A 25343-nucleotide genomic window follows, 5' to 3' on the forward strand; every position below is an offset into this window, starting at 1 on the left:
AAGCTGTAGGAAAATTATTAGGGAAGTGCTAAGCTTTGAGAGTTTATTACCTTTTAAAAAATATGACTTACTGAATTGTAAGTTTAGATAATTTAATTTTTAACAATGGCTGGGTTTAACGACTGGTTCGTGAAACTCTGGAATATTTTGCAGTTGTCTCTCATAGGCAGTACAAGCCAGCGCCAGCTCAACACTCATTTCCTTTTTACTAAAATAGTAACATTCTTCAAATTTTTTTCTTTAACTTGATTTTATTTAAAAGACTCTTTACCCAGTAATTCATTCACTCAACCAATATTCTACCATGTGCCATGTGCCCTCATGAACGCAGTCACCGTGTGCTTTGCCTTCATTAGCTTATGGTCTAGTGAGGGAGACAGTCTGTTACCAAATTGATAAGTAGATAAACACCATCAATAGCAAAAATGTACCTTGTAAGTAGGTCTCTAACAAGATGTAACAGGACGATGTCATAGTTAAAACGCTGACTCCGTAAGTGTGTGGAGGTCAGGATGTGGCAGGGGGGAAACAAACCCCTTTCAGTTCAGGCCAGAAGGAGTTTCTAAATGACAGGAACCCAAAGGATGAGAAGGGACCAGCCATGCAAAGTTTAGTGGGAAAAGGGGGCAGAGGATATGTTCCCTTGGAGCCATTTTTGTGAACTTTACAGACACACAGAGCAGTTCTGTCCATTGCTCTTAGAACAGTCCTTGTAGAGTGAAAATGGGGAGGCTCCCTACCAGCTTCAGGGTGGAGGTTACCCTTAGGGAGAGGGAGAGAAGGAGAAGGAGTTAGAGGCAGTGATGGTCTTCAACTACATCTTGGTATTTTCTTTTTTTTTTTTTTTTTAATATATTTTATTGATTTTTTACAGAGAGGAAGAGAGAGGGATAGAGAGTTAGAAACATCGATCAGCCGCCTCCTGCACACCCCCCACTGGGGATGTGCCCGCAACCAAGGTACATGCCCCTGACCGGAATCGAACCTGGGACCCCCGAGTCCGCAGGCCGACGCTCTATACACTGAGCCAAACCGGTCTCGGCTTGGTATTTTCTTAAAGCGAGAGGAGCGAGAGGTCTGGGACAAATTTGGGTGGTGGTAATTTTCCTTGGCTCTAGCTGGTGGGTACCAGGCTATCAGCTGCATTATTCTTTATAATTTCTGGATGCTTGAAATATTTCGTGATTATTGTTGTTTTAAGAATGGGGAGAAAGAGGTTGTAGGCAGCAGACCCAACCAGTGTAAAGGTTCACTCTCAGATCATCGTGGCTGCAGAAAAGTGAAGGGAGAAGAGGCTCGAGAGAAGCTGAGGAGGTAGCCAGGGACCAGGTCAACTGGGTCTTGAAGGCTGCGACCCTAAGCCCGAGTTTTATTGTAAGTGCAGTGGATGCCACATTGAGCTGGAGAGAGAGACATGTCTGATTTATATCAATAAATGATTCCTCTGGCTGCTTTGAGGAGAATTGCTGGAGTTAAAAATGGCATCAGGGAAGTTACTTAGGATCTCTTGCAGTTGTCTGGATAAGAGCTAGTGATGGCTTAGACCAGGGGGAAGCAGGAAGCTGTGGAGAGGAACATTTTTGAAACCTGATTTGAAGGACTTGCTGAGGGATTAGATATTAGGGGTGGGGGAGCAGGATTGAGAGAGTGAGGGATGAAGGGCAATTTTCTTTAAAAACACACACACACAATTTTATTAAGTTACTAGAGGCCATGTGCATGGATTTGTGCACCAGTGGGGTCTCTCAGCCTGGCCTGTGCCCTCTCGCAATCCGGGACCCCTCGGGGGATGTTGGACTGCCAGTTTCTGCCCAATCCCCATAGGCCAGGTTGAGGGATCCCATCGGTGCACGAATCCATGCACTGGGCCTCTAGTATGCATATAAGATCTTTCATTAATTTCTTCCCACCTTTCCCCTCCCCCCTTCCCTCTGAGATTCATCAGTCTGTTCCATGTTTCTAAGCCTGTGCATTGAGCATCTGCCCCCTGGTGGTCAGTGTGCGTCATAGATACTGATCGAACGGTCACATAGGCTTTTATATATATGGATTCTAGACCTTGTGAGGTGGCTTTGCTCTACTGAGTCCTCAGAGAACCAAGCTTGATCTAGCTCATCACTCTCTCTATGCTTGGATTATCCTCACAGTTCTAGTTGGTATAGAGCTCCAGCTATCACATCTGCATTCTAGGCAGCAGGATGGTAGAAGGGCATGTATCAGTTGTCTTTTGAAGAAGTTTTCAGGAAGCTGACACATGACACTTTCACTTACATTCTATTGGCCAGACCTTAGCTAGAGGAGAAGCCAAAAAATGTATTCTGTTATTACAGGTAGCCAGGTGCCCAGCTGTAATTCTGGGATTTTGTTACAATAGGGATAACAGATAATGAGGGATAATTAGCAGTCACAGGCTTAGGTTCCCTTAAAGAAATAAAGGAAGGAGAACATCCATTAAAGAGATCAAGACAGTGGGTTTTTGTTTGTTCATTTGAAAACCTTTGCTCTTAGGAAGACATCTATAAGAGAATGAATAAACAAGACACAGACTAGATAAAAATATTTGTAAATCATATCCTATCTAATAAAGAGGGAATATGCTAATTGACCTGATGCCGTCGCAAAGATGGTGGTGCCCACAGCCAATAAGGAGGGAATATGCTAATTGACTGTCCTGCCCTAAAAAATGGTGGCGCCCACAGCCACAAGATGGCAGTGTCCAGTCCCCTCAGCCCCGCTGGGGCTTGCTGTGCCTGCCTCCGGAGTCCCCCAGTCCCCTCAGCCCCCCAGCTGCCCAGGGCCAGCCCGAGGCACAGGCAAGCTGCAGATAGCGGCTGCCCAGCCACCCAGGGCCACCCGAGTCTCAGGTAACCAGGGCTGGCTGAGGCTTGTGCTTCCGGCAGTGGCAGCAGCAGAGGTGTGATGGGGGCATCGCCTACCCCTGATCGCCCCTGAGGGCTCCCAGACTATGAGAGGGGGCAGACCAGGCTGAGGGATCCCCGCTCCAGTGCATGAATTTTCATGCACTGGGCCTCTAGTATCTGATAAATGACTTGATTCCAAAATATGTATTTTAGAAAGAGAGAGAGAGAGAGACATCAATTTGTTGTTCTACTTGTTTATATATTTATTGTTTGATTCTTGTATATGCCTGGACTAAGGATCAAACCCACAACCTTGGTGTATCGGGATGATACTCTAACCAACTGAGCTACCCATCCAGGGCCCAAAATATATTTTTTAAAACTCTCAAAACTCAACAATAAGAAAAAAACTCCACAATTTAAAAAATGGGAAAAAGATTTGAACAGACACTTCTCCAAAAAAGATATGCAGCTGACAAAAATGAGATTACAGAGGGCATAAGGAAACTGTTGGGGGTGATGGATATGTTTGTTTTTTTTATTGTGATAATGAATGCATACATTTGTGAGAACTTATCAAATGGTACATCATATGTCAATTATACTTCAATAAAGCTGTTAGAATAGGAAAAAGAAGGAACATGACATGAAACAAAAAGGCAGAGTAAGAAAAGATGGATGTGAAATAAAAACAATTAAAAATTCTGAGACTGAAAAATATTCATTGCATTGAAAGTACTCATGAAAAAGGGAAGGAAAGAAAGGAAGGAACTCTATGGATGGACAACCTCTGGACTGGGTGCAGTTAAAGAGAAAATTAGTGAATTGGGAGAGAGGTCGAGAAATTTTCCCAAAGCACTGTCCAGAAAGGGAAAGATATGAATGGGTAGTTAAAAGACATGGAGAATAGATTGAACTACTCCAAAATATGTTCAATAGAAGTTATTCAATAAGAGACTAGAGAAAGTGATTGAGAAACTATACTCAAAAGCAAAACAGCTGAGAATTTTTCAGAATTAAAAAAGAGATATAAGTCCTCACAAATAATGTGCTTGCTCATCAAGTAATGCGTACATTTTAAAAAAGTGAATCGCCACTTCAGTACCACAGGGTGGAAGTACAGAAAATCAAGAATAAGGAGAAAGTCTTAGAATTTACCATAGACAGGTAATCCTCAAAAGATCCTTAGACTAAGAGTGGGCTGCTGGAGAGCCCACGGCAGCCTCCTTGACAATCTTCAGAAGCGCTGAAAAAGAATAAAACTTCATCTGCTTAAAATTGCCTGCCCAGCTGAACTCTGGCTCAGGAATGATGATGAAAGAATGACAGTTTTACAGAAGGTAAAGGGGCCCAGCCCAAACCCTGAGGCTCTTGAACGTTCAGATTTGGGAGAGGAGGAGCCCTCTCAAACCACGTATGTCTAGTCCTCCAGGCAAAGCCTCTGTCTCCCACAGAAAGGAGAGAGGGAGAGAGAGAGAGAGAGAGAGAGAGAGAGAGAGAGAGAGAGAGAGAGAGAGAGAGAGAGGGGGGGGAGAGAGAAAGAGAGAGAGAGAGAGAGAGAGAGAGAGAGAGAGAGAGAGCGAGCGCTGGATTTTACTGCTGCTGGCCCAGGCCTGGGTTTCAGCCCTGCAGCAGTGGGGGCCTTGTGGCGGGAGGGCAAAAGGAAGTTTCTGGATGGTAGCAGATGGAGCCAGGCCCTGGGCCCTGGTTTGGGGAGGAGCCCTAGAATATGAGAGCCCCCTGTAGAATGAGCCTCCTTCTCTGTCTTCCAGATTGTGGACAAGAACAATCGCTACAAGTCCATAGACGGATCGGACGAGACTAAAGCCAACTGGATGAGGTGAGTCCTGCTCTCTGCTGACTTCCCGGGAGACTTGCCTGGACTCTGGGAAGAGACAAGAAAGATGCTGGGCCTGTGGGGTTTCCAGTGGTGGGGGCCCCCAAAGGCCCCGGGACTGCTGTTTGCAGGGTTTGAGATGTGTCTAGCTCTAGATGACCCTCTAGCTCCCCCAGTCTTCTTCCGTCAGGGGGCTCTGGAGGAGGCCTGTGGCCAGACGGTCGGGGTACAGGGAGCCCTAGAGATGGCACGCTTTTCAGTGTGTCTGGAGTACCCAGGCCCCTGGCTCCTGGCAGCATTCCCCCCACCCAGGACTGTGCCACCTCACCCAGGGCAGCCACAGCAGTTGTTTCAATGGCTCCATGGAGGAGGAGGCTTCCGGCACGGTTTTGGATGGTGCTTGCAGCCCAGGCATGAGTACTCCCAAGAGTGGTTTTACTGTGGTCCGGTGTTTGGGACAGAAGTTTGCGCTAGAAGGATCCTTTATGGCCAGCCAAGGAGAGCAGGCGACTGGCCAGGGTCGCCCAGAGGCGGCTGAGCTGAGCGGGAACTCTGAAGGCTCCCCTTTTGGTTCTGTGCTGCTGGTCGGTGCCGTGGCCCGGGGCCCCACCCGAGGGGTCTGTGGATGGGTGTGGGAGGTCTGAGTGGCCTTGTTGCCCTTTTGGTGGCCTCTCTCTGGGACTTGGGAGTGGTGATGGGGGTTTGGATCTGGGTTGGGAGGGAAGGGAGGCCTCGGGTGGCTGGACCCAGGCCACAGCCACACCATGGATCGGGCCCTCTGCGGGCGCCTGTGCAGTTCTGCAACTCGTGGAGACTGGGGGCTGAGAGGTTGTGCTTGGAGGAAGGGCATTAGGGACTTCCTAAGAGGAAGTTTGCTGTATTCAAACAATGAGACTTTCCAAGCAAATGAGGAGTCCTTGGTTTGAGGTGGGGAGGGTGTGACATTGTCTCCGGTCCCCTTCTCTGTGGCTTCGCTGCGCCCCTGTGCTCCCACCTGAGCCTCGGCCACGCCCTGAAAGTGGCTCCAGGAAGGCAACCCACGCTCCTGACTTCCTTCTCCCCGACCACTGGGTGCAGGTCAGCTCAGCACATGCAACTTACCACCCGCTCCTGAGCACCTACAGGGAGCCAGAGCCTGTACCGGGCGCCCTGCCCTCCCAGGACACACCTTCCACCACGCAAACTGCTTTTTCTGAAACAGCGATTGAGTGGAGGCACAGACCATGTGCTGCGGGGCCCGGATGAAAGAGGAGGGGCCTTTGAACGGAGCCTTCGAAGGGGCCAGGCTCTCGTTTGAAGGCACTGTGAGCAAAGGCACAGCCGTGGGGACCACACGTCCCGGTGGGCCACCAGATGTCTGCGTGGCGCAAGCCCCTGGCCTGTGCTCCTGTCCCTATTGCTGTAGGGGCTGTCGGTGAGCAAAGGAGAGTGTGTCTGAGACAGTCTGGTTCAGGCCTTTCACTTCAGAAACTTTGTCGGGTGGAGCTGATTCTGTCCCACTTTCCCACCCATCTTTGCTCTTGCAGTTGGGGAACCAGGCTTTACCACAGTTCCAAAGCAGGGGTTCATCATCTGAGCTAAGTGAATGACCACCGGGCCCCCCAGAGAGTCTGACTTACTTGGGCTGGGATTGAGCCCAGGGCACTGGTGTTTTTTAAAGCTCTCCATAGTGATTCTGATGCGCCACTAGAGTTGAGAACCACAGCTCTATACCAGTCTTCAGGCTTCCTGGGTAAACTGAGGCCCAGAGCAAGGCAAGGTCATGTGGTCAGTGGCAGAACAAGGTCACGGGGTCAGTGGGTGACCCTGGACTTGTGGGCTAGTGTTCTTCCTGCTTGTGCACAGCAGCCTGGCTTCCCGAGCCCTGTGGGCAGCTTCTGCCACCACGACCTTGCGGTGTGGGATCTGTCCTGTTTCTGCTCCAGGCCTCATTCTGACCCAGGATACACCAGGGTAGTCACACCTGTGGGGTCCTCATCGCATTGAAGGCTCCAGGAGTCGGTGGGGCTCGGTGTGTGGTTCGTTGCCATGGAGATGCCCCTCTGGTGGTAGTTGGAGGAGGAAGCCAGTTCATCCTGGGAGCTTCCTTCCCTCTTAGCGTGCAGCTGCCATCTGTGCAGCTTTCCCATTTGCAGACACCGTCACGTGCACTGGCCCTGCCTCGGGTCTTCTGAGGATCTAACGGAGTTTCTTCAAATAAGCAGTGGGCCAGGAAGCGAATGGGCGCCCGCAGAGTGAGCTCTGACTCTAAGGCAGCCCTACGCTGGCTGCTCTACAGTCATGAAATCGGTGGGCCACCCCAGGGGCTGTTGGGCCCCTGGGGGTACTGGCAGTGCCTTCAGGCATGTTTGGCTGTCACAGCTCTAGGGTGGATACTCCTGAGTTCTCTTGGGCAGAAGCCAAGGATGCTGATTAACCTCCTATACTGCCCAGGGCACCCCTCCCCCACGAACAAAGAAATTTTCGGCCCCAAATGCCAACAGCGTTGAGACTGAAACCCCCTGCATGCAATCCTTCTGGCAGCCCTGGGAGGTGGCACTAGAAGCACCACCCTTGTTTTACAGAAACAGTGTGCAGAGGAGACTGGGCCGCTAGTCCCAGGTCTGTCCAAGGGCAAGGCCCGGCCTCAAGGGTCTTTGTGCTCCTGGCCTCTCACTGAAGCTTCGGCAGCAGTCAGAGAAGTGAATCAGGTCCCAGGTCTCGCTCCTCACCCTGCGTTCTTGTGTTGGATGGACCTTTTGGCACTAGTTAAAGGGTAGACAGAACCACACTGTGGAGACTGGGTTCAAAGCCAGAGCAGGTGCCAGGCCAGAAGGGGGAAGGGTGACGCTGTCCCCTTGCCCAGGGCCCCGGGCTGCTCTATGCAGATGGAGGCTAAGGTCACTCCTGGTCTCCATCGAAATGGAACTCGCCGTCCAGTGGGTGCTCATGGGCTCCTCACATCCTACCCATGAGCTGCCAGAAAGCCACAGGCGCCTACATCCAGAAGGAGCAGCTGCCAGCCAGCGCTCCCGTGGGAGGGGCGTCGGGACCTGGTGGGGACTTGGGTGCAGGGGACGGAGAAGAGAGCCATGGGGCAGAATAAGCTCTCTGTGACCGTACCCTCATTCTGAGCGTCACCAGCAAGGCCACACACCATGGAAGGCCACTGTGAATAGTTTCCCTGTTTAATTATTCTTCCTCCAAGCCATGTATAGAAGCAGTGGCCTCATCCTAACCCCAATAGGCCCCAATAGGCATCCTTTATTCCTGTTCAGGGCTTTAAAGCTCTTTTACACCCCAGTGCCTTTGCCCCCTTGGAAGAATCCCCTAGGTTGGCGCGGTTGTTATTCCCTTTCCGATAGGGAGAGGGGCCTGGGAGAGGCTGAGGGACTGCTCTGGCCGGCACAGCTGAGAGGTAAGGCCCGGAACCAGAGGTGGGCTCAGCCCAGTGCTCCCACCTGCGTGCGCCGTGTGGCTTCCCTCCTTCCGAGGAGTAGTGCAAGGACCTCTCGGTAGGAGGAGGGTGTAGTGGTGGTGAGCTGGAGAGGGCGCCCAGGGGCCTCCTGGCTCCCCAGCTGGGGGCCGGCATTAGGAAGGAGGAGGACCACCCACGTTGACAGTCATTTACCCAATTGTGCTTTGTGGGATATTGCACCCAAGGAATGTGGCACCCCTGGCCGATCGTAAGCGGAAGCCCAAGTTCTCCAAGGAGGAGCTGGACATTCTGGTCACCGAGGTGACCCACCATGAAGCTGTTCTCTTTGGGAGGGAGACCATGCGGCTCTCCCATGCCGACAGGGACAAGATTTGGGAAGGCATAGCTCGGAAAATCACCTCCGTGAGCCAGGTCCCCCGCTCCGTCAAGGACATTAAGCACAGATGGGATGACATGAAACGGAGGACCAAGGACAAGCTGGCCTTCATGCAGCAGTCCCTGTCAGGCCCCGGGGCCGGCGGCCGGGGCCCTGCCATTGTGCTCACTGCCCACGAGCGGGCCATCGAGTCAGCGCTGCTCTCGGCCCGTTCCGGGCACAGCTTCCCCAGGGCAGAACTGGATGGCACCGACAGCCCTTCGACCAGCTGTGAGTACCACCGTCTCCCCTCCCCAGGCTCCTCCCGCCTGCTCCCTAGCCTCCTCCTTGGCCATTTCCCACTCACTTACCTATGCCTTCTCTCTCCTGTCCCCCTCCGATTCGCCCATCTTTCCATTCTTCCCTCCTCGTCCCACTCTGTCCTCTCCACCCCTTTCCGTTCATTCATCCTAGAATATTTCCTGAACGCTGCGCCAGGAGTTGTGTATAAAATCTACACCGGCCCTGCTCTCTGGGAGTTCCTAGACTCGTGGGAATAGACAAACGTTAAGTAAATAATCGGGCAAGGAAATTTGTAATGAGGGAACGAGGGACCAGTTCAAGGAGTCCCGAGGGCTGACTTCACGGGTGCATGACCCTGGCCATCACTTGTAACCAGAGCTCCGAGCCGGGTTAAACGCTCTGCTGTTCCCTTCCCAAAACTCGTAATAGTTTTCGAACACGGCGCCCCGCGTTTTCATGTTGCACTTGGCCCTGCAAATGGTGTAGCAGCCTGTCTGAGAGTAAGCGGGGTGGAACAGGCTCTCCACCAGGGGCTGGGGAGGGCTCCCAGGGGAGACAGTGCACTGAGATGCAAAGGGTGAGCAAGAGTTAACCAGGCCGATGACTGCGTGGGGCGCAGAGGGGAGGGGAGCGCCTCACAGGCAAGAACAGCATGTACAAGGCCCCGCATCAGGAAGGCGCTTGGCACGTTCCAGGAACAGAGAGGAGCCAGGGAAGCCCAGTGGAGCAGGCGAGGGGGAGGGGGTGTGAGAGGAAGCCAGCCAAGTCTTCAGGGCCCAGGCCATGGAAAGATCCTCTCTCTCTCTCTCTCTCTCTCTCTCTCTCTCTCTCTCTCTCCTGTCTGTTCCTAACGTCTTTATTTCTGTGTTATTTTCTGCCTTCTCCCACTTCTCTCTGCCCTCTGCCTCTTGCTGCCTGCCCTGAGGCTCCCCCAGGATCCCTGTGCTCAGGGGGTCCCCGCTGAGTCCACACCACCCTCATGCCCCTTCTCCCTCCTCAGCACTTGTTTCCCTCTCTCCCTTCTGCTTCCTGTGTCTCAGGACAGACTTTGACTCCAGGGGCTAGGATGTTGTGTCTCCTGGCCAGCCCTGTGTGTTTCTAGCTGGGGCTCACCAGAAGGGGGAGCAATCGAAGCCCTGCTGTGCTGGAGCTGCACCCCCTCCAGTTCTGCTACTGCACCCCGCCCCCCCCCCCCCCCCCCCCCGCTACCTCCACCCTCAACTCATAGTCCCAACTGGAGGCCATCTGGCCTCTGAGAGACGAGCAGGGCAGGAGGCTCCAGAGATGCCGGCCAGCCCACCGGAGGGCGGTTCACAAAGACCTGGCCTTCCCTTCCCGGGCCCCTTGCTATTGGGATCTGCTAATTTCCTGTTTGGCTGGGGCTCCTGACAGGTGGCCGTTCAGACTCAGATTTTTAGGACTGAGAAGGAACGTGGAGATTGAGTCTAACTTCCTCGTTTCCCAGATGAGGAGGCATCTGAGCTCCAGAAACAGAGGGGTCCCCAGAACCAGGACTCCAACCCAGATCTGCCAGCTCCCTGTGTATCAGTGTTTTGTTAAATTCCAGGACAATTCCACCCAATTATGAGAAAAAGAAGGTTAAGTTTGTTGCCTAAATCCTGCCCTGTGCACCCCTCTGTCTCTTCAAGAGGGAAGGTAATGAGGTTACCAAATGTGAACGGGGCTGGGCAGGGGGCCCGGGACCCTCCACTGCAGGCTGGGCCAGCCCCTCCTCTCCTTCCCCACCAGTCGACCAGCTGTTACAGCACTTGGCCAGGGCTCGGTGGAAAGGGGCCCTGGAAGGGAGGGGGCAGCACCACCTCAGCCCTGCCCGCTCCTCCCAACCCTGCCTCGCAGAACGGTGGCCCGATTCCAGGGGGATGGCTGCTGTCCCACCGAGAGAGATGGGGAGGCACTGCTCTTACCGTGCTGGCCCAAGAGAGACCCCGGGGCCCTGGGGGAGGCATCCGGCCAGGGGCAAGATGAGTCTGTCTGTCCTCCCCTCACCTCCGCTGAGAGTGGTTCCGAATTCAGGCCCTCAGGTACAGGTGTGCCTGTCAGCAGGGTCAGCCTGTGTATTTTTATCCCTGCCACGGGAACCAGCTTATAACCTGATGGCAAGAAAGCCGAGGCCTGTGCGTGCAGGGGCTGGGCCCCTCCCTGGCTGGCTGACGGTCCCTGTGTGCCATCAGACTCCTGGCAGGAGGGGTATGCCTGCCCAGGTAGCCTGCCTGGAGCGGCCCAGGGGGACGTCAGGGCTGGCTGCAGAAGTAGATGTGTCTGCTCGGCACTTTCTGGGCTTGTCTGTTCTGGCGCCATCCTTTGCCTCCCTTCTCCAGCTTGTCAATATCCCCCTCCCTGCTCCCCGCGTGACTTAAAGTTGCAGATTCCAGCAAGGCCACAAGGTGGCCCCAAACAATTCAGAAATGGCCTCTTGGAGGCTGAGACTCAGAGCGGCATCCCAGTACTTTTTGGCAAGTGTCCCTGTCATCTTTGCCAAGCACCTTTGCGTCTGTTCTCTGTGTAGTCTTCCTAACAACCCTGCTAGGTGGGCAAGTGGTTGAGGAGATAAACAGAGGAGTGGTTATCTTGGCTTTGCAGAAACGGAGTCACAGAGAGATGGAGAGGGTGATTAGGTTGACATGCTGTCAGTGACGCCGGGGTCTCCAAGTCCCCTGACCTGGGCTCTCTCACACTAGACTCGCTGTTCCTGTGAAAGAAAGGGGGCCGGGCACTGCTCATGCTCATACCTCTCCCCAGGGGTTCCTGCCCGCTTACCTCAGGGCTATGGGGAGCAGGTGTTTTTCTATGGGTGGGCGGGCAGTGGGCGTGTGCCGAGCTAGGCTGAGTGGTGACAGGGGAGGGTGATACTAAGGTAACTTGGGGGGCGGATCCAAGCCCAGGGCTGCCCCCCTTTCTCCCTGATGTAATTGTTTGCCCTTCTTTGTTCTATTCCCCAAGATGATGAAGATGAGGAGACACCCGGGCCCTCAAGGCAGGCTATGCGGGTGTCCCTGCCGCAGTCCCAGGAAGAAGAGGCCCGTCTGACCAGGCCCACCCTGCTCCGCTCCTCCTCCTCCTCAGACCAATCTGAGACCGTGGGCCCTAAGCCAGAGACCCTGCCCCGGCCCTCGCCCCAGGCCCAGGCCTCCTGCAGGACCCCTCAGCCGCACCCCAGCCCGCCCAGAACGGGCCTTGACTGGCAGCTCCTCCACGCCCATGCCCAGCAGACTGAGATGTTCCAGCAATTCTGCCAGGACCTGGTGACTGTGCACAGGGACATGGCAAACAGCATGCACGTCATCAGCCAGGCCATGGCCGAGCTGACCAGCCGTGTCAGTCAGATGTGCCAGACGCTGACAGAGATCCGGGATACGGTTCAGGCATCTCAGCGGGGACCTGATGAAGCAGCTCCCACAGGCTCTGCACTCCAGGCCGAGGCTCCCCCACCGGAGCCCCCACTGGCTCCCCCAGCACCCACCCCTGCACGGACTACCAGGTCTCGGAAGAGAAAGCACAATTTCTAACCTGGCCAGTCTGCACCAAGAGGAAGAGCAATGGAGGAAGGGTGTCTGGCCTTGAGACAGGAGCCGGTCTCTTATGTCCAGGTCTGATGACCCTTGTAGGATTTGGGGGGACTGTCACCTCCTCACCGAGGGCAGGTCGGCGCCCTATGCTCTGACCGAGCATGTACTCAGCCTCCTCTCTCATCTCTGGCAGATGCTCAAGATGCAGGAAAAGCTCCCTGCTTGATGCTTGCTTGGCCCGGAGGGCAGCCTCCTCTTGGTCTGTGCCTCATGGCAGCAGGCCTGCAGGGAAGGGGGAACAAACGTGGGAAGCATCTGAATGGAACCCCGCTTTCCATCCTCAGGGCTGTGTCAGCCTCCCAGGCCCCATGATTCTGCGGCTTTCAAAGGAAGCGAGGCCTGAGGATGGGCGGGTGGGGCCCAGCCCTTCCAGGAGGGGTCTGTCCTCCCCTCCCCCAGGGCTCTGACCCTGGTGGGTGGCGCCCCTGCCTTGGCCTTCGCTTGCCCTCCCGTGTGCGTGTGCTCAGCTGCTGTGCTTGCCGTTTGTGGAGTGGGAAGCACGGGGTGGCGTTGGGAAGAAGATGGCCTGGCGTTCGTAGGGAGAGCGCTGGATGCCTCTCCCGCACCGGCAGGTGTGCGATTCTGGGTTCTCAGGGCAGCCAAGAGGCAGCCCCGTCGGGTATTATGATCCTCACGATTGCCATCATCACCCACATTTCATAGACGACAAGTGACACAGCAGTTGGTGGGGGGCAGGACCGGAAGCCAGGTCTGTGGATGTTCCGAGCTCCTCTGTCGTGGGCCAGATCTGGATGGGAGAGGTGTTGCTTTCTGCCTGCCCCTGCCTCCGCTCTCCTGGGTATGAGTGGGAGGCAGCAGCAGCATTTAGGAGGTGAGTCCACCCACCTCGCCGGTGGCTGAGGGGAGGAAGGGCCCAAGTCTTGGGATCCAGAAGGAAACCCCTCCTCTGGCTTCTAAAAGTACCCAAAGCCCAAAGCTCAGAGGAGCTCCTGTCTGTTCCAGGTTCCAGCATGCCTTGCCTCTGCTTGCTTGGGCTGCATACGCATCAGTTACACCATATCTGTAGCTTCATGTTTTGTTTTGGAGTCTGAGGAGAGAGCCGGGTTCTTAGAGTTAGGAAGGGACATGGTGGGTGGCAGATGCAAGCTTAGCTCTGACATGGGTGCAACTCGGCTCTGTGTCCTCTTTGCTCCTTGGCCTAAGACTGACCCTGGCAGAAACTCTCATACCCCAGCCCTTCACCCTCCCACGCCTGCCCCCTAGAGCCATAGTGGGGCTGGGAGGACTGCCATGCCCAGTGCCTGCCGGGCCATTCCTAGAGTGCTGCTTCTACACCCAGGCCACGCTTTGTCCCTTGTAGGGAGAATGGAGGGCAACTGCATTGTCCTCATGGCCTTGGCTCCATCTCCCCATTCTCTGGTTCTGTTGGGGTTCCTGTTTCCCCAAACTGAACGAACACTCCCCTGTAACAGCCCAGTGGCTTGATTATTGCCTGGCATTGCCCTGCCCTCCGATTCTGGAATCAAAGATTGCCTTCCCAAGTATTTTTGTTAAGATGGCAATAAAAAGAAATTGATCTCACACTTGGAACACACCCAGGCTCCAGGATTTTTCTTTGGTGTGTATTCTCTTTCTTCGCTTCCTGTGCAAACCTCAAGGCCCCCAAAGCAGGGGTTAGATGACCAAGGGAAAGCATGCTGGCGAGAAGGCTCAGGTGCCCCTGGCATTTCCCAGGTCCCACTGCTCTCAGATGCCCCGTATTCACAACCACGTGAGGCCCTTGGAGGGAAGGAAAGGAACTGAAGGGCTGAAGGAGGCAAAGCATCCACCTATGAAACTGTTCAGCTATATTTAATTTCTATGCACATCAAAAGTGAGATGTTGCTAAATGAATTTTACCATTTGTTCCCCCAAAGTAAGTTAATGGTTCTGGAAAAACAACACCATTTCCGGCCAGAGACTCCAGAAGGGTCAGGGGCTGTCCATTTGCCCTGGAGCCCAGGCACCATCCTAAGGCATGAGCTCTGTTTGGATACCTCCCCACTCATCCCGGGATCTGGGATCTGTCTATCACAGGCAAGGCCCTGCCTACCTAGATGTGAGGCTTTTCAAAGGAGCGATTTGGCTTCCTCTGGCTCCTCTGGGGGGTCTCCTCAGCAGGGCAGGGGCCTCCTGACATGTATTGCCTTGGCTTAGTGCCAATTACACAGAGAGATTCTCCCAAGCAGAAAACCCTCAGGTCCTGACCAAGGATGCATCCTGTTTCTGGAAGGTTCCATTGGAATCTAGGCCATTCTTTGCCATTCTTGGCCAAAATGCATGGCCATGAAATCAAATAACCTGATTTCCAGGAGATGCAAAGATGCTGTGAAAGATGCCTGGGGTCTTTCCCACCAAGGTCAAGGTACTAAGCAGTGACAGACGCCTCTCCCTCTAGTCCTGAGGAGGGAAAGGGTCAAGTTGGAGGCAGAGGGGACAGAGAGATTAAAAGACGGGTCAACTTTTGATGGATACTTTTCCAGTTTCTTTTTCTTGGCTGCAGAGGGGACTGTGGGACTAGCATGTCAAAACAGGAAAGTGAGACGGAAACGAGTGGGCAGTCGATTTCAGCTTCTAAGAGTCCAAGGCTTCCAGCCATGCCAAGGGCTGGCCAGGGGTAGGGGGGTGTTTTGTCAGAGACCGAGTGACCATCTATCTGGTAGTGAATGCATGATCCAAAGACCCTCCCAGCCCAGAGACCTAAATGCACATAGGAACCCAGAGTCCAGCCTCTCCTTGGTTATTCTTTTCCCATGTCTGCCTCCGTGACCAGTGCAGCTTCCTCGCCATCGGAGACATACCCACTGAGCAGGAGTGTCTGAGCCTGGCCCTCGTCTGTCTTTTCCAACACAATGGATACCCTGTGGGTTATTTTCCCTCTTGAGTTAGACCTGGTGGTTTCCTGACCCAGCTGAAAATGTAGTGCCCTTAATCAAACACAGCGAGGGAGGTCTGAGAAGTGTGGACTTAGTGCCCATCTATCCTGTACCCAAAGTCAGCGAGGAGGTTGGAATACAAACAATCCATTCTCATCATGAAAGGTTTAGTCCAGAACACCTCCCCCCCCCATTACCACCCACCCCCTCGATTGCTTCTAATTGGCTTTTATTTGAAAGCTATCAAATGAGCACTAACATCTGCAGAACGGTCTGTTAGGCATTTCCCACCCGCTCCTGACATACTCTGTGCCTTCTTTCCAATAAGGTGGTGACCTGGAGACTCAACAAATAGATTTTCACTGCCTGGAGGGCTCTTGCTCACCTGTGGCCATGGAATGGGACAAGCAAGGTTCTACACAAAGGGATTGTGTGAGGACAGGAGGGTTCTGGGAGTGGATCAAGCCATCGGGTGTTACTGTGAAATACTTGAAAGTGCGAGACCTGATTGAGATACCGTGATTGATGTTGAGACTTAGCTGGCTCCACTTAGCTTGACCTCAGAAATCATATAGCATAAACATCTCAGGGGAATGAGTTGTTATGCTTCACTAAGAGTTGTTATCCTATATAATAAAGAGTTAATATGCTAATTAGACCAAACAGCAGAACGACGGTCCGGACGACTGTCCGGATGAAGCCAGGGCTGCGAGGGCCAAGCCCCTTGCATGAATTTTGTGCACCAGGCCTCTAGTTTATATATCATATTTCGAATGCTGAGTTTCAAAACAACCAAATGCAACCAGATGCTGAACAAATTCTGATCTGTCCTTGAAGCCACATTGTGATCGATACAAAGATTTGGGGTTCTCTTCCTAAATATTGATTTTTTTTGTTGTTGTTGTTGGGTAGGAGAACACCAGGAGGTGCAAAGAGAAATGGACTTGAATTTTTCTAAGTGTTCTGACTTCAGAAGTTGCTCTTTAGAAGAAATCCCTGCTACTTAGGTGGCCTTCATCTCTTTTTCTCTTAAAGTTGGGTGCAGGGAAAAATAATCCCAGTCTTTAGAGCTCGCTGGCTATTTAGAAACTGAAAAGAGAGACTGTATTCTTTCCTGTGCTCTGTGATGCGAGTGATTCCTGTGAGGAAAAAGGTGAATGAATGGTTTGCCTTCTGTGTCCGAGAGGAGGAAAATTTGGGTCTACCTCAGTTCTGTTCCATGCTAACCGCAAGGCTGATTAAAAGACTCATGTTAAATTGGGGACTGGAAAATATTTTGCATACTCAGAAGACATCTCAGATATGGGGGAAAGTAGACTCCTGCAATTGGAGAGTTGAGACTGGGAAGGATGAATCTGGAAAGATTTCTCTTTTCCCTGAAATCTTCGTTAATAATGACATGGCTGGGTGTCACGGAGGTCATGGTGTGGTCTCCACAGTTCAGGGAGACCCACGCTCATGTTGGATGTTGACAAGAACACAGATGCGTTGAGGCTAAGATCCCAGACAAAAGCAAGTTCTGGGATCTAAAGCGCCATACATCCTGCACGCTGCACACCCTCCCGGTGGAACTCTGACTCGCTTCTCTCAAATGGGTGAGGCAGCCAAAGCTGGTGTCCTCTTCCCCGCCCTCCTGGGGTCTGTGTGACATCCTGTTGCCACAGTGGGTTGGTTCCTGGGCCTGAGCGGTCCCCCTCATCAGGTCACGGTGTCCTCCAGGGCTGAGCAGAGCAGAGTGCTCAGGGGACTGTCCAGATGGGAAAGGGCTGGATGGACTCAAAGGGTGCTATGCCCGGGCATCGCGAATGTAGATCCGCAATGCTGCTGGCCGCCATAATTGCCACTCATGCCACCCACACTGGCATTGGCATTCTTGTACATCATCTCTGTTTTCAGGGGGTGGGAGTAATAATAGCTTACTGAGGAAGACTTGGAAAGTACAGAAAATTACAAAGAAGTAGATCCACCTATAATGGATAATCACCCTTAAAACTTTGGTATATTTCCTTCAGGTTTACTGGGGCTTGTTTTCAAAGCATGCTGGAACCATCGAGTAAATAGCGTTCGGACCTACTTATTGCTCACTCTCCATTGTATGAGGACCATTTCCCATGTCATAAAAGACCTTTCGAAAAGATTTCTCTCCAGATGAGTAACATTCCATTATATGAATACACCATGGTTTATTAAATCATTTCTCTAGCATTAGACATTTGGATGTTTTTGCTTTTGCACTATTGTAAACAATACATAGACAGCGTGGTGGGATGCAGTTTGCATATTTGGTCTGCATGTTACTGTTCTTTTTTTTAACTTTTCAAAAATTTTGACAAAATACACATAACAAACTCTACCATTTTAACCATTTTTAAGTGTCCAGTTCATTGGCATTAAGTACATTCCCATTGTCGTGCAACCATCACCACCATCCATCTCCAGAGCTCTTTCCATCTTCCCAGGCGGAAACTCTATACCCATTAAACACTAAGCCCCCACTACCTACCACCCCCCCCCCACAAGCCCCTGCTCCCTAGCTCCCAGCAACCATCATTCTACCTTCTGCCTCTATGAATTTGACCACTCATATGAATGGAATCATACAGTATTTGCTGTTTTGAGACTGGCTTATTTCACTTAGCGTGTACCTCATGTAGCATATATCTCCACTTAGCATATATCTTCCTTTTTATGGCTGAATAATACTTCATGTGTGTATAATCACATTTTTAAATCTAATTCATCCATTAATGGACACTTGGGCTGCTTCCACCTTTTGACTGTTGTGAATAGTGCTGCTGTGAACATAGGGGTACAAATTCTTATTGAGTCCATATTGCCAATTGTTTCCCAAAGGGGTGTGCCAGTTATTCACCACCATTAGTATAGACACTTTTCTTGCCACCTTTACCAATACAGATATTATCATTAAGAAAAACATGTGTGCTGCCCTGGACAGTGTGCTCAGTGGTTGGAGCGTTGGCCTGTGCACCAAAGGGTCCAGTCAGGGTGCATGTGGGAGTCAACCAATCCATGTGTCTCTTTCACATAATGTCCCTCTTCTTCTCCCTCTCTCCCTTCAACTCTATCTAAAAGAAATGGAAGGATATCTTTGGGTGAGGATTAATGAAACAAAAATCTATGCCAATGAGACAATGTGCTACTCTGCCTTTCTTATTACTGATGCTGAATATTCTTCATGCGTTTGTTTTCCATTTGGATTTTTTCTGTGAATTATTGTTTCCTGGATTGCCCCGAATATAATTCTTTGGATCGTGTCAGTTAGACAGACTTTGGTTTCTTCCCTGGCTTTTGAGACAAATCATCATAACTTAAGGGGGGGAAAGTTTATTTTTTACTACAAATTTCCTAGACACTGGTGTAACCCAGAACCCTCAAACTCCAAACAATTTCCTCCTGCCCTTTTGGTCTGTACATGTCCGCCTCTCTGCAGATGTGTCATCTCACCTTTTGGAGGTGAGTGAGGTCGCAGGTTGGCTGTTAGAACTATCAGTTCAGGGAGGATGGGTGAGGACCATAGATTCTGAGGGTTTGGCAGAGCTTTAAAGGTTATCTGGGCTTGCTGAGTGGGTGCTTTACCTGCACACATAGGAGCCATGAGTTCTCATGGGAATAGACCTCACGGCTCCATCTCTATTTATTAGCTGTTCGACCTTAGGCAAGTCACTTAGCCTCTCTGAGCCTCAGTTTCCTTACCTTAAAATAACTTCAATTAACCAGTAGTTGCTAGTCTTTCCTTTTCTGTCCCCACTGTCCCCATTTTTAAAGATTTTGATCTTTAGCGTTTATTAATTGATCTCTTGGGCACCCTTGTCTCATGAGTTATTTCTGCTAGATTTTGTGAAATACTGAAAACTGTTCAAGGACCCACTCTTACCACCATCAGAGACCTGCAGGTGTTGGGGGACCCCTGTGGTTAAAAGTTAGTGAAAAGTAGGTGATCTGCCAGTTTTTCAATCACCTTTTTATCTGGTGTTGAATCTTATATTTAGAAGAACCCGGGAGGAAGGCAGGGTAGGTGTCACGTCCAGTCTCAGAAAACGGAGATTTTAAAGTTTCAGAGACTTGCTCAAGGTCACATAAAACAGTGACACTGAGATAAGGGATGGGCTCTAGCTGGCATTCCTTTCCTCGGGAGGGCAGCTGCCCTGTAGACTTTTGCATAAGTCCACATGCTGGTGGATTTTTAACCACTGTCACTGCCCAACACCAGCGGGCACTCACCAAGGACTGGCTCATGCATTCTCACCTGTCCTCCTCACCCCCAGGTACGTGGTAATCTCCAGGGAGGAGAGGGAGCAGAACCTTCTGGCGTTTCAGCACAGTGAGCACATCTACTTCCGGGCATGCCGGGACATCCGGCCCGGGGAGTGGCTGCGGGTCTGGTACAGTGAGGACTACATGAAGCGCCTGCACAGCATGTCCCAGGAAACCATCCATCGCAATCTGACCAGAGGTGAGTGCCCATCCTCTAGGTGAGGGCCATGCCCATGCCACCAAGCCCCCTGGGAGGCCAAGAATGCTTCTCTAGAAGCGTCCTAAAAGAACCGATGGGAAATACAGTACACCAGCAGTGGGGAGACCCGGAGGACAAACAGATGGTTCAGGTCTGAGCAGCAGCTCTGGGCAGTGTTGTGGGGACCACTTATCCTCCATGAGAAACCGTCTCAGAAACCCTATTACATATGAATGTCTTATTATAAACTTCAGAGTATCATGGAGAGAGGCAAGTCTCGAAAGCAAAGTACATACATTTAATCAAAATCAATCCTATTTCCCGCCCCCCCCCCCCACAAAGTGATGGAAAGATGCTATAAACTGCCACTGCTGCAATAATACGTAACATTTACTAAGGACTTAATATGTGCTAAGCATGTGTTCCATCATGTCCCATGAAATCAGGGGAATAGGAGCGCCTACCTGAACCTGTGCTGAGAGAATTAGCTGGTTAGAACACATTTAGAACAATGTCTACCTTGACCATTGTAAGCCCTCAGTTGTAGACTTTTAAAACTAGTGATTTGTGTGGATTAGTATCCCCATCTTACAAATGGCAAAACTGAGCATCAAATAAATATAGTGACTCACCCAGGGCCATATGGCTAGGAAGGGCAGAGCTGGGTTTCTAACTCTATCTGTTAGACTTGAGGGTCTGAGCCCTAACCTATAATGCTATATGAACTGCCAGGCAAAACTAGTTCCCTCCTGCTTCCTCCTGGTCTCATTCCCAGAGGTCCTAACGCTACGTTGTGAAAGAACAGTGTCTATTAGAACAAGAAGGTTGGAGGGAGGTGACCTTAGGTGTGGACGGTGGCCTAGTGGGTGAGATGTCTATCCAGGCTCCATTTAAATGAGTCATTTGAAAATGGCTTAAAATACTCCCAGTCCCTAGCCCTTTGCCTCTTTACTCCACCCTCGGCTTGGCGAGGGCAAACTGGTGAGTCCAGATCCTTCTTTCCATGGGACTGCCTTGCACGAAAACCATACCTTCAAAGACCCAGAGTCCATTTGGTCCCAGGAACCAAGGCTATCCCCAGGCCCCACTATATCATATCCCTGACCAACCTACTTTTTGGAAATAAGGCGCCATTTGGAATATGAGTAGAGAAGATGAGAGGGGGTAGGAGTGGCCCACTGAAATTAAGCTACCTTTAAAAACAAAACACAACAAAGCAGATTATGGACATTGAGTGCCCAGCGGCTGCCTGACTTGGTAAAAGGTATCTGGTGATTGGATGGGCAGTGAGAAGAGACCCACTAGACATACTCATCTCTTGTCTTCTTTGGATCTGGGGGTTGGGCGCATGCTGATTTCAGCTGGTAAGGCATTTTTCCATGATGAGATCGCCATGGTTTCCAGTTGACCTCTGGAGGTGCCTCGTGTAAAAGCATCTGATACACAGTAGGTGCTCGATCTTTGTTGAATGGATAAAAGAAGAAACGAACGAAGACAACCAAGAAGTCTCCAAAAGAATCATACCACCAAAGAGGAGAAAATCAAGAGAAGTCATGTCTGAGGACACAGGTTCCATCCTTTGGCCATAATCTTTTTGAATTCTTCTGGATTTGCCATGTCCCTTCCCCCCAGGGTCTTCTCCAAAGCTGCATCATCCTCAGAGAGCCCTGTTTGCTGCCAGGGGAATGCTCAGACAAGGGAGTGAGCTTTCAGGGGTGGTTCAGAGGAGCCTGGCAGACAGACTCGACATGAGATACACCTAGACATGTGAAGATACAGGAGGAGGGAATATCTCTTCCTGGCCAGGCTGAGAAGTAGGAAACGGGGAGGAAACGGAAAGCCTCTGTGGGGCAGGGCCAAGGAAGGAGGTAGGTCCTGAAGTCCTTGAGAGCAGTTGTGGATCTCAGTGGCCTTTAGATGTTGTGTCTCTGTAACCTGTAGCTTTGGCAGACGCTGGAAATGGGTAGCGGTGTCTTAGATCTGTATGCAAGTCCTGCTCTGGAATGGGGATCCCCCATGCTCAATCCCTTAAGGTCTTGGAAGGAGGCTTCTTTGTAATTGGAGGCTGGAGCCCTGATAAAGGCCAGAGCATGGATTATTAGTTCTTATCAAATAGGGACATTAGTTGGTGCCAAGAACTGCTTCCTGAAGAACGTAGACATTATTTCTTTGTGGTTATCTTTTAAGAATAGGAGCATCCTACCTAATAAAAAGGTAATATGCAAATAACCATCACTCCGCTATGCCCACGATTGGGTGGCGGGAGGCTGGGGGTCGGGACTCAGGGGGGTGGCATATCCGGCCATTGAGAGGCACGGGGGGCGGAACTCCCACCGCCCGCGCCTCTCAATGGCCGGATTGGCGGCCGCTGAGGGGGGCTGCCTCGGACACCCCGGACACCTGGCTCCGCTGCCATCGGAGGCGGGGAGCTAGTTGTCCGCGCTGGCTCCAGGCCAAAAGCCTCTGCCGTGCACCCGGATCCCCTGCCGTGCTCCCCTTCGTCAGCGCCTCAAGCCCCAGCAGCAGCGGCAGCGGCTGGGGATGAGCTGGTGATCCCAACAGCCTGGCAGCTCAGTGGCGGCGGCGGAGGCAGCATTGGGCCTGGGGACTGGCGAACAGGCCAAAGATGGCCCTGATCGCAGGAGGCTAGGCCTAGGGACCCTACCCGCACGATTTAATCGTGCGCTGGGCCTCTAGTCTAATATATGTATTTAAAGAATTCATGTTAGTTGATGGACTTTGAGTCATTGATTTGCATCATGGTGTTTTCCCCATGTTTTATGGAAGTGTTAGAATCAATTTCATGATGCTTGAAGGTCTTTTTTGACCCACAGGAGCCTTTAGTCCAAAGAGGTCTCCTGCTCATCTTAAGCACATTTGAATGAGCTTTTCTCTGAGCAGAGTAGCATGAGGAATTCCTGGTGATGAGTAGACTTGACCTTCAGACATCCTCAGCTGTTTGCTGCCTGATCGGTCCACGAGAAACAGGAAGGGTGGCCTTGTCGTTTAGAGATTCTGAATGAGCAAGGGTCATATATAATCTGCACAAACATGTTGCATTTTTAAAAACTTCTCTTCATCGTCACGCTTTCTGTCCCTCAGCTGTTACAGAAATGCAGGCTGTGGGGAGCGCCTGAGTATCTGGAGCCTTGGAGGTGAGATCATGCCCTAAGCAGTCACGTGAGGACAGGAAAGGAGCTTCCTGAATAGGTTACTTGCTTTTGTGCTGTTACCTGTAGGAAATCTGGAGTCACACATGGGCCAGGGCACAGCACCCATGCCGGCTGTGGGAAGCCGAGGCTTGGCCACAGCGTGGCTCTGGTTCCGAAAATGCAGCTATCAGCAGCCTAATTACAACATATGAGTAGGTTAAGTCTTTGCTCAGTCACATCTCCCAGGGTCCGCCCCTGGTCTAGGAAGCCTTTAAGATGTCCTAGCTCCACAGGCTGCTGTCAGGATCTTCTGAGGACTCCCCACTTAGCACTGTCCCCCCCCCCACCCCACCCCTCAGGTAGTGTTTGTACTTCTGAGCAGTTTATGAAACTGCCAGCCATTGTGAAAATATGGCTAAAATAATTCATTGTTGGGGAGCTCACCAAGGTTTTGTTAAGTCATTCACATGATAGGAAGAAATAGAAAAGGAAGCATTGTTTGTATTGCCAGGTAAGGAAACAGCTATATTTTGAGAATGCTTTGGGTCAGTGTGGCCACGTTGTTCTTTACCTTGCTGGAGGCTGCCAGCTTGGAGCTGCAGCCACTGAAGGTGGCCCATCTTGCGTTGTCTTCCTGTCTCAGTCGGCACGCTTTCTCACATACTGCTGGTTTTCTGACTGCTGGGAGAAATTGAAAGGACATTTGCTCTAGGCGGACTTTGCCCTAAGTGGGCCGACTTCAGAGTGCGAGGGAGGAGGAAGGAGCGGGACTCAGTATTCCGTGTGTACCTTTTACCAAGTCGAAGCAGCCATCTTCTAATTGCTAGGACTGGACCAGAAGCCTGGAGGGTGGGGGATCCTTCCTCACTTAGCTCTCAGGAATGTCACCACCCATTCATTGGATTGAGCAGGAGGCAAGTACCTTCCAACTACCTTCCCCCATAGCATTTTTCTCAACTGATAAATGTAGAGCTTGTATACATAAGACTCCATTGGAACTGTCTCTTTAAAGACTTCTCTGCTTTTTGGGGTCCTGTGATCTACTGAGTGATCGCCTCTCTCTTTTTGTCACACCTGCCCCACGAGGCCAGACCCAGAGGGATGTGTCAAGCGACTTCCTAACTGGAGGCCTGCATTGCTTTCTGCCTGTTTCTCCACTTGGGGCTTTTCCCCACGTCCTCACACCCTGGTTTTCCTTCCTAGGAGAGAAGCGGTTACAGAGGGAGAAGTCTGAGCAGGCCCTGGATCACCTAGAGGACCTGAGGGGTCCCATTCACCTCCCTGTGTTGAAACAGGGCAAAAGTTCCTACAAGCGTGGCTTTGACGAGGGGGACGTGCACCCCCAGACCAAGAAGAAGAAAATTGACCTCATTTTCAAGGATGTGTTGGAGGCCTCACTGGAATCTGCAAAGGTGGAAGCGCACCAGCTGGCCCTGAGCACCTCGCTGGTCATCAGGAAAGTCCCCAAATACCAGGGCGATGCCTACAGTCGGTGTGCAATGACCATGTCGCATGGCATGCAGAATGTCAGCCGGACCCAGGGGGAGGGGGACTGGAAAACCCCCCAAGGGGCTTCTACGGAGCCAGGCCCATTGGATGACGAAGAAGAGGAGCCTTCGTCATTCAAGGCCGACAGTCCTGCTGAGGCCTCCCTTGCGTCCGACCCTCACGAGCTTCCCACCACCTCCTTTTGTCCTAATTGTATTCGCCTAAAGAAGAAGGTTCGGGAACTCCAGGCAGAACTAGACATGCTTAAGTCTGGGAAGCTTCCTGAGCCCCCTGTATTGCCAGCACAGGTACTGGAGCTCCCAGAGTTCTCAGACCCTGCAGGTAAGTCGGTGTGGGTGAGATGGTGTCGGAGGGAAGAGCACATGGTGGGCAGTATGAGGGTGGCAGGTGCTCTCTGCAGGAGCCACCTTCGGGGAAACCTGAGGCGTGTGACTCGGAGGTGAGCTCTGGCCACAGCCCACACCCTCAGGTGCCCGCCTCTGACAGGTCACTTTGCAGCTCCTGTGGGTGCTTCATGTCTTGCCCTGTATTCTCGTCAATAAAGGACATTCCGCTGCAGAAGGGGTGTGTGCTGTGTTCTTGAAGCGTTGCCTTTCTCTAGTGGTCCTAGGGGTGTCTGACCCCCACAGCCCAACTTATAAACCCGGTCTTTCTCTCTGCCCAGTCCTGTCTGGGAGAGCTCCTGGCCCTCCCCACCTCAGCCCAGGAGCACATCTCATTCTTCTCTTCCCGACTTGCTGCTCTCCACACGGTCCCATCTCCCTGCCTGGGGTCTTGGAAGGACCTGGATCCCGGGCGTTCAGCTGCTTGCTCCTGCCCTTCTCTGTGGCTGCCTGGATGTCTTAGAGCTGGTTGACAAGGAGGGTTTTTCAGTACACATCTGCAGCTGAGAGTATTTACACAGCACTTTCTATTTTAACCACATCTCTTAGCTCAGAATGAGGTGCTTCAGATATTCAAAGCATGCATCT

General features: G+C 51.8%; 1 protein-coding gene across 4 annotated transcripts in view; it reads left to right on the forward strand.

Moving 5' to 3' along the window:
* Positions 1-25343, forward strand: part of PRDM11 (PR/SET domain 11) — an 82644-nt gene that overhangs the window by 54397 nt on the left and 2904 nt on the right. For 2 of the 4 annotated variants that reach the window (XM_079787680.1, XM_079787681.1), the window contains exons 5-7: positions 4634-4701; positions 19524-19711; positions 24067-24693. In XM_079787680.1, the coding sequence (XP_079643806.1) occupies positions 4634-4701; positions 19524-19711; positions 24067-24693 (883 nt within the window). Of the gene's footprint in view, positions 1-4633; positions 4702-8340; positions 8763-11735; positions 13826-19523; positions 19712-24066; positions 24694-25343 lie in introns of those variants that run through there. The other 2 variants (XM_079787683.1, XM_079787682.1) reach the window with 2 other exon arrangements.

Source organism: Cnephaeus nilssonii (genome assembly GCF_951640355.1).
Source record: "Cnephaeus nilssonii genome assembly, chromosome: 13".
Classification (NCBI taxonomy): Eukaryota; Metazoa; Chordata; class Mammalia; order Chiroptera; family Vespertilionidae; genus Cnephaeus; species Cnephaeus nilssonii.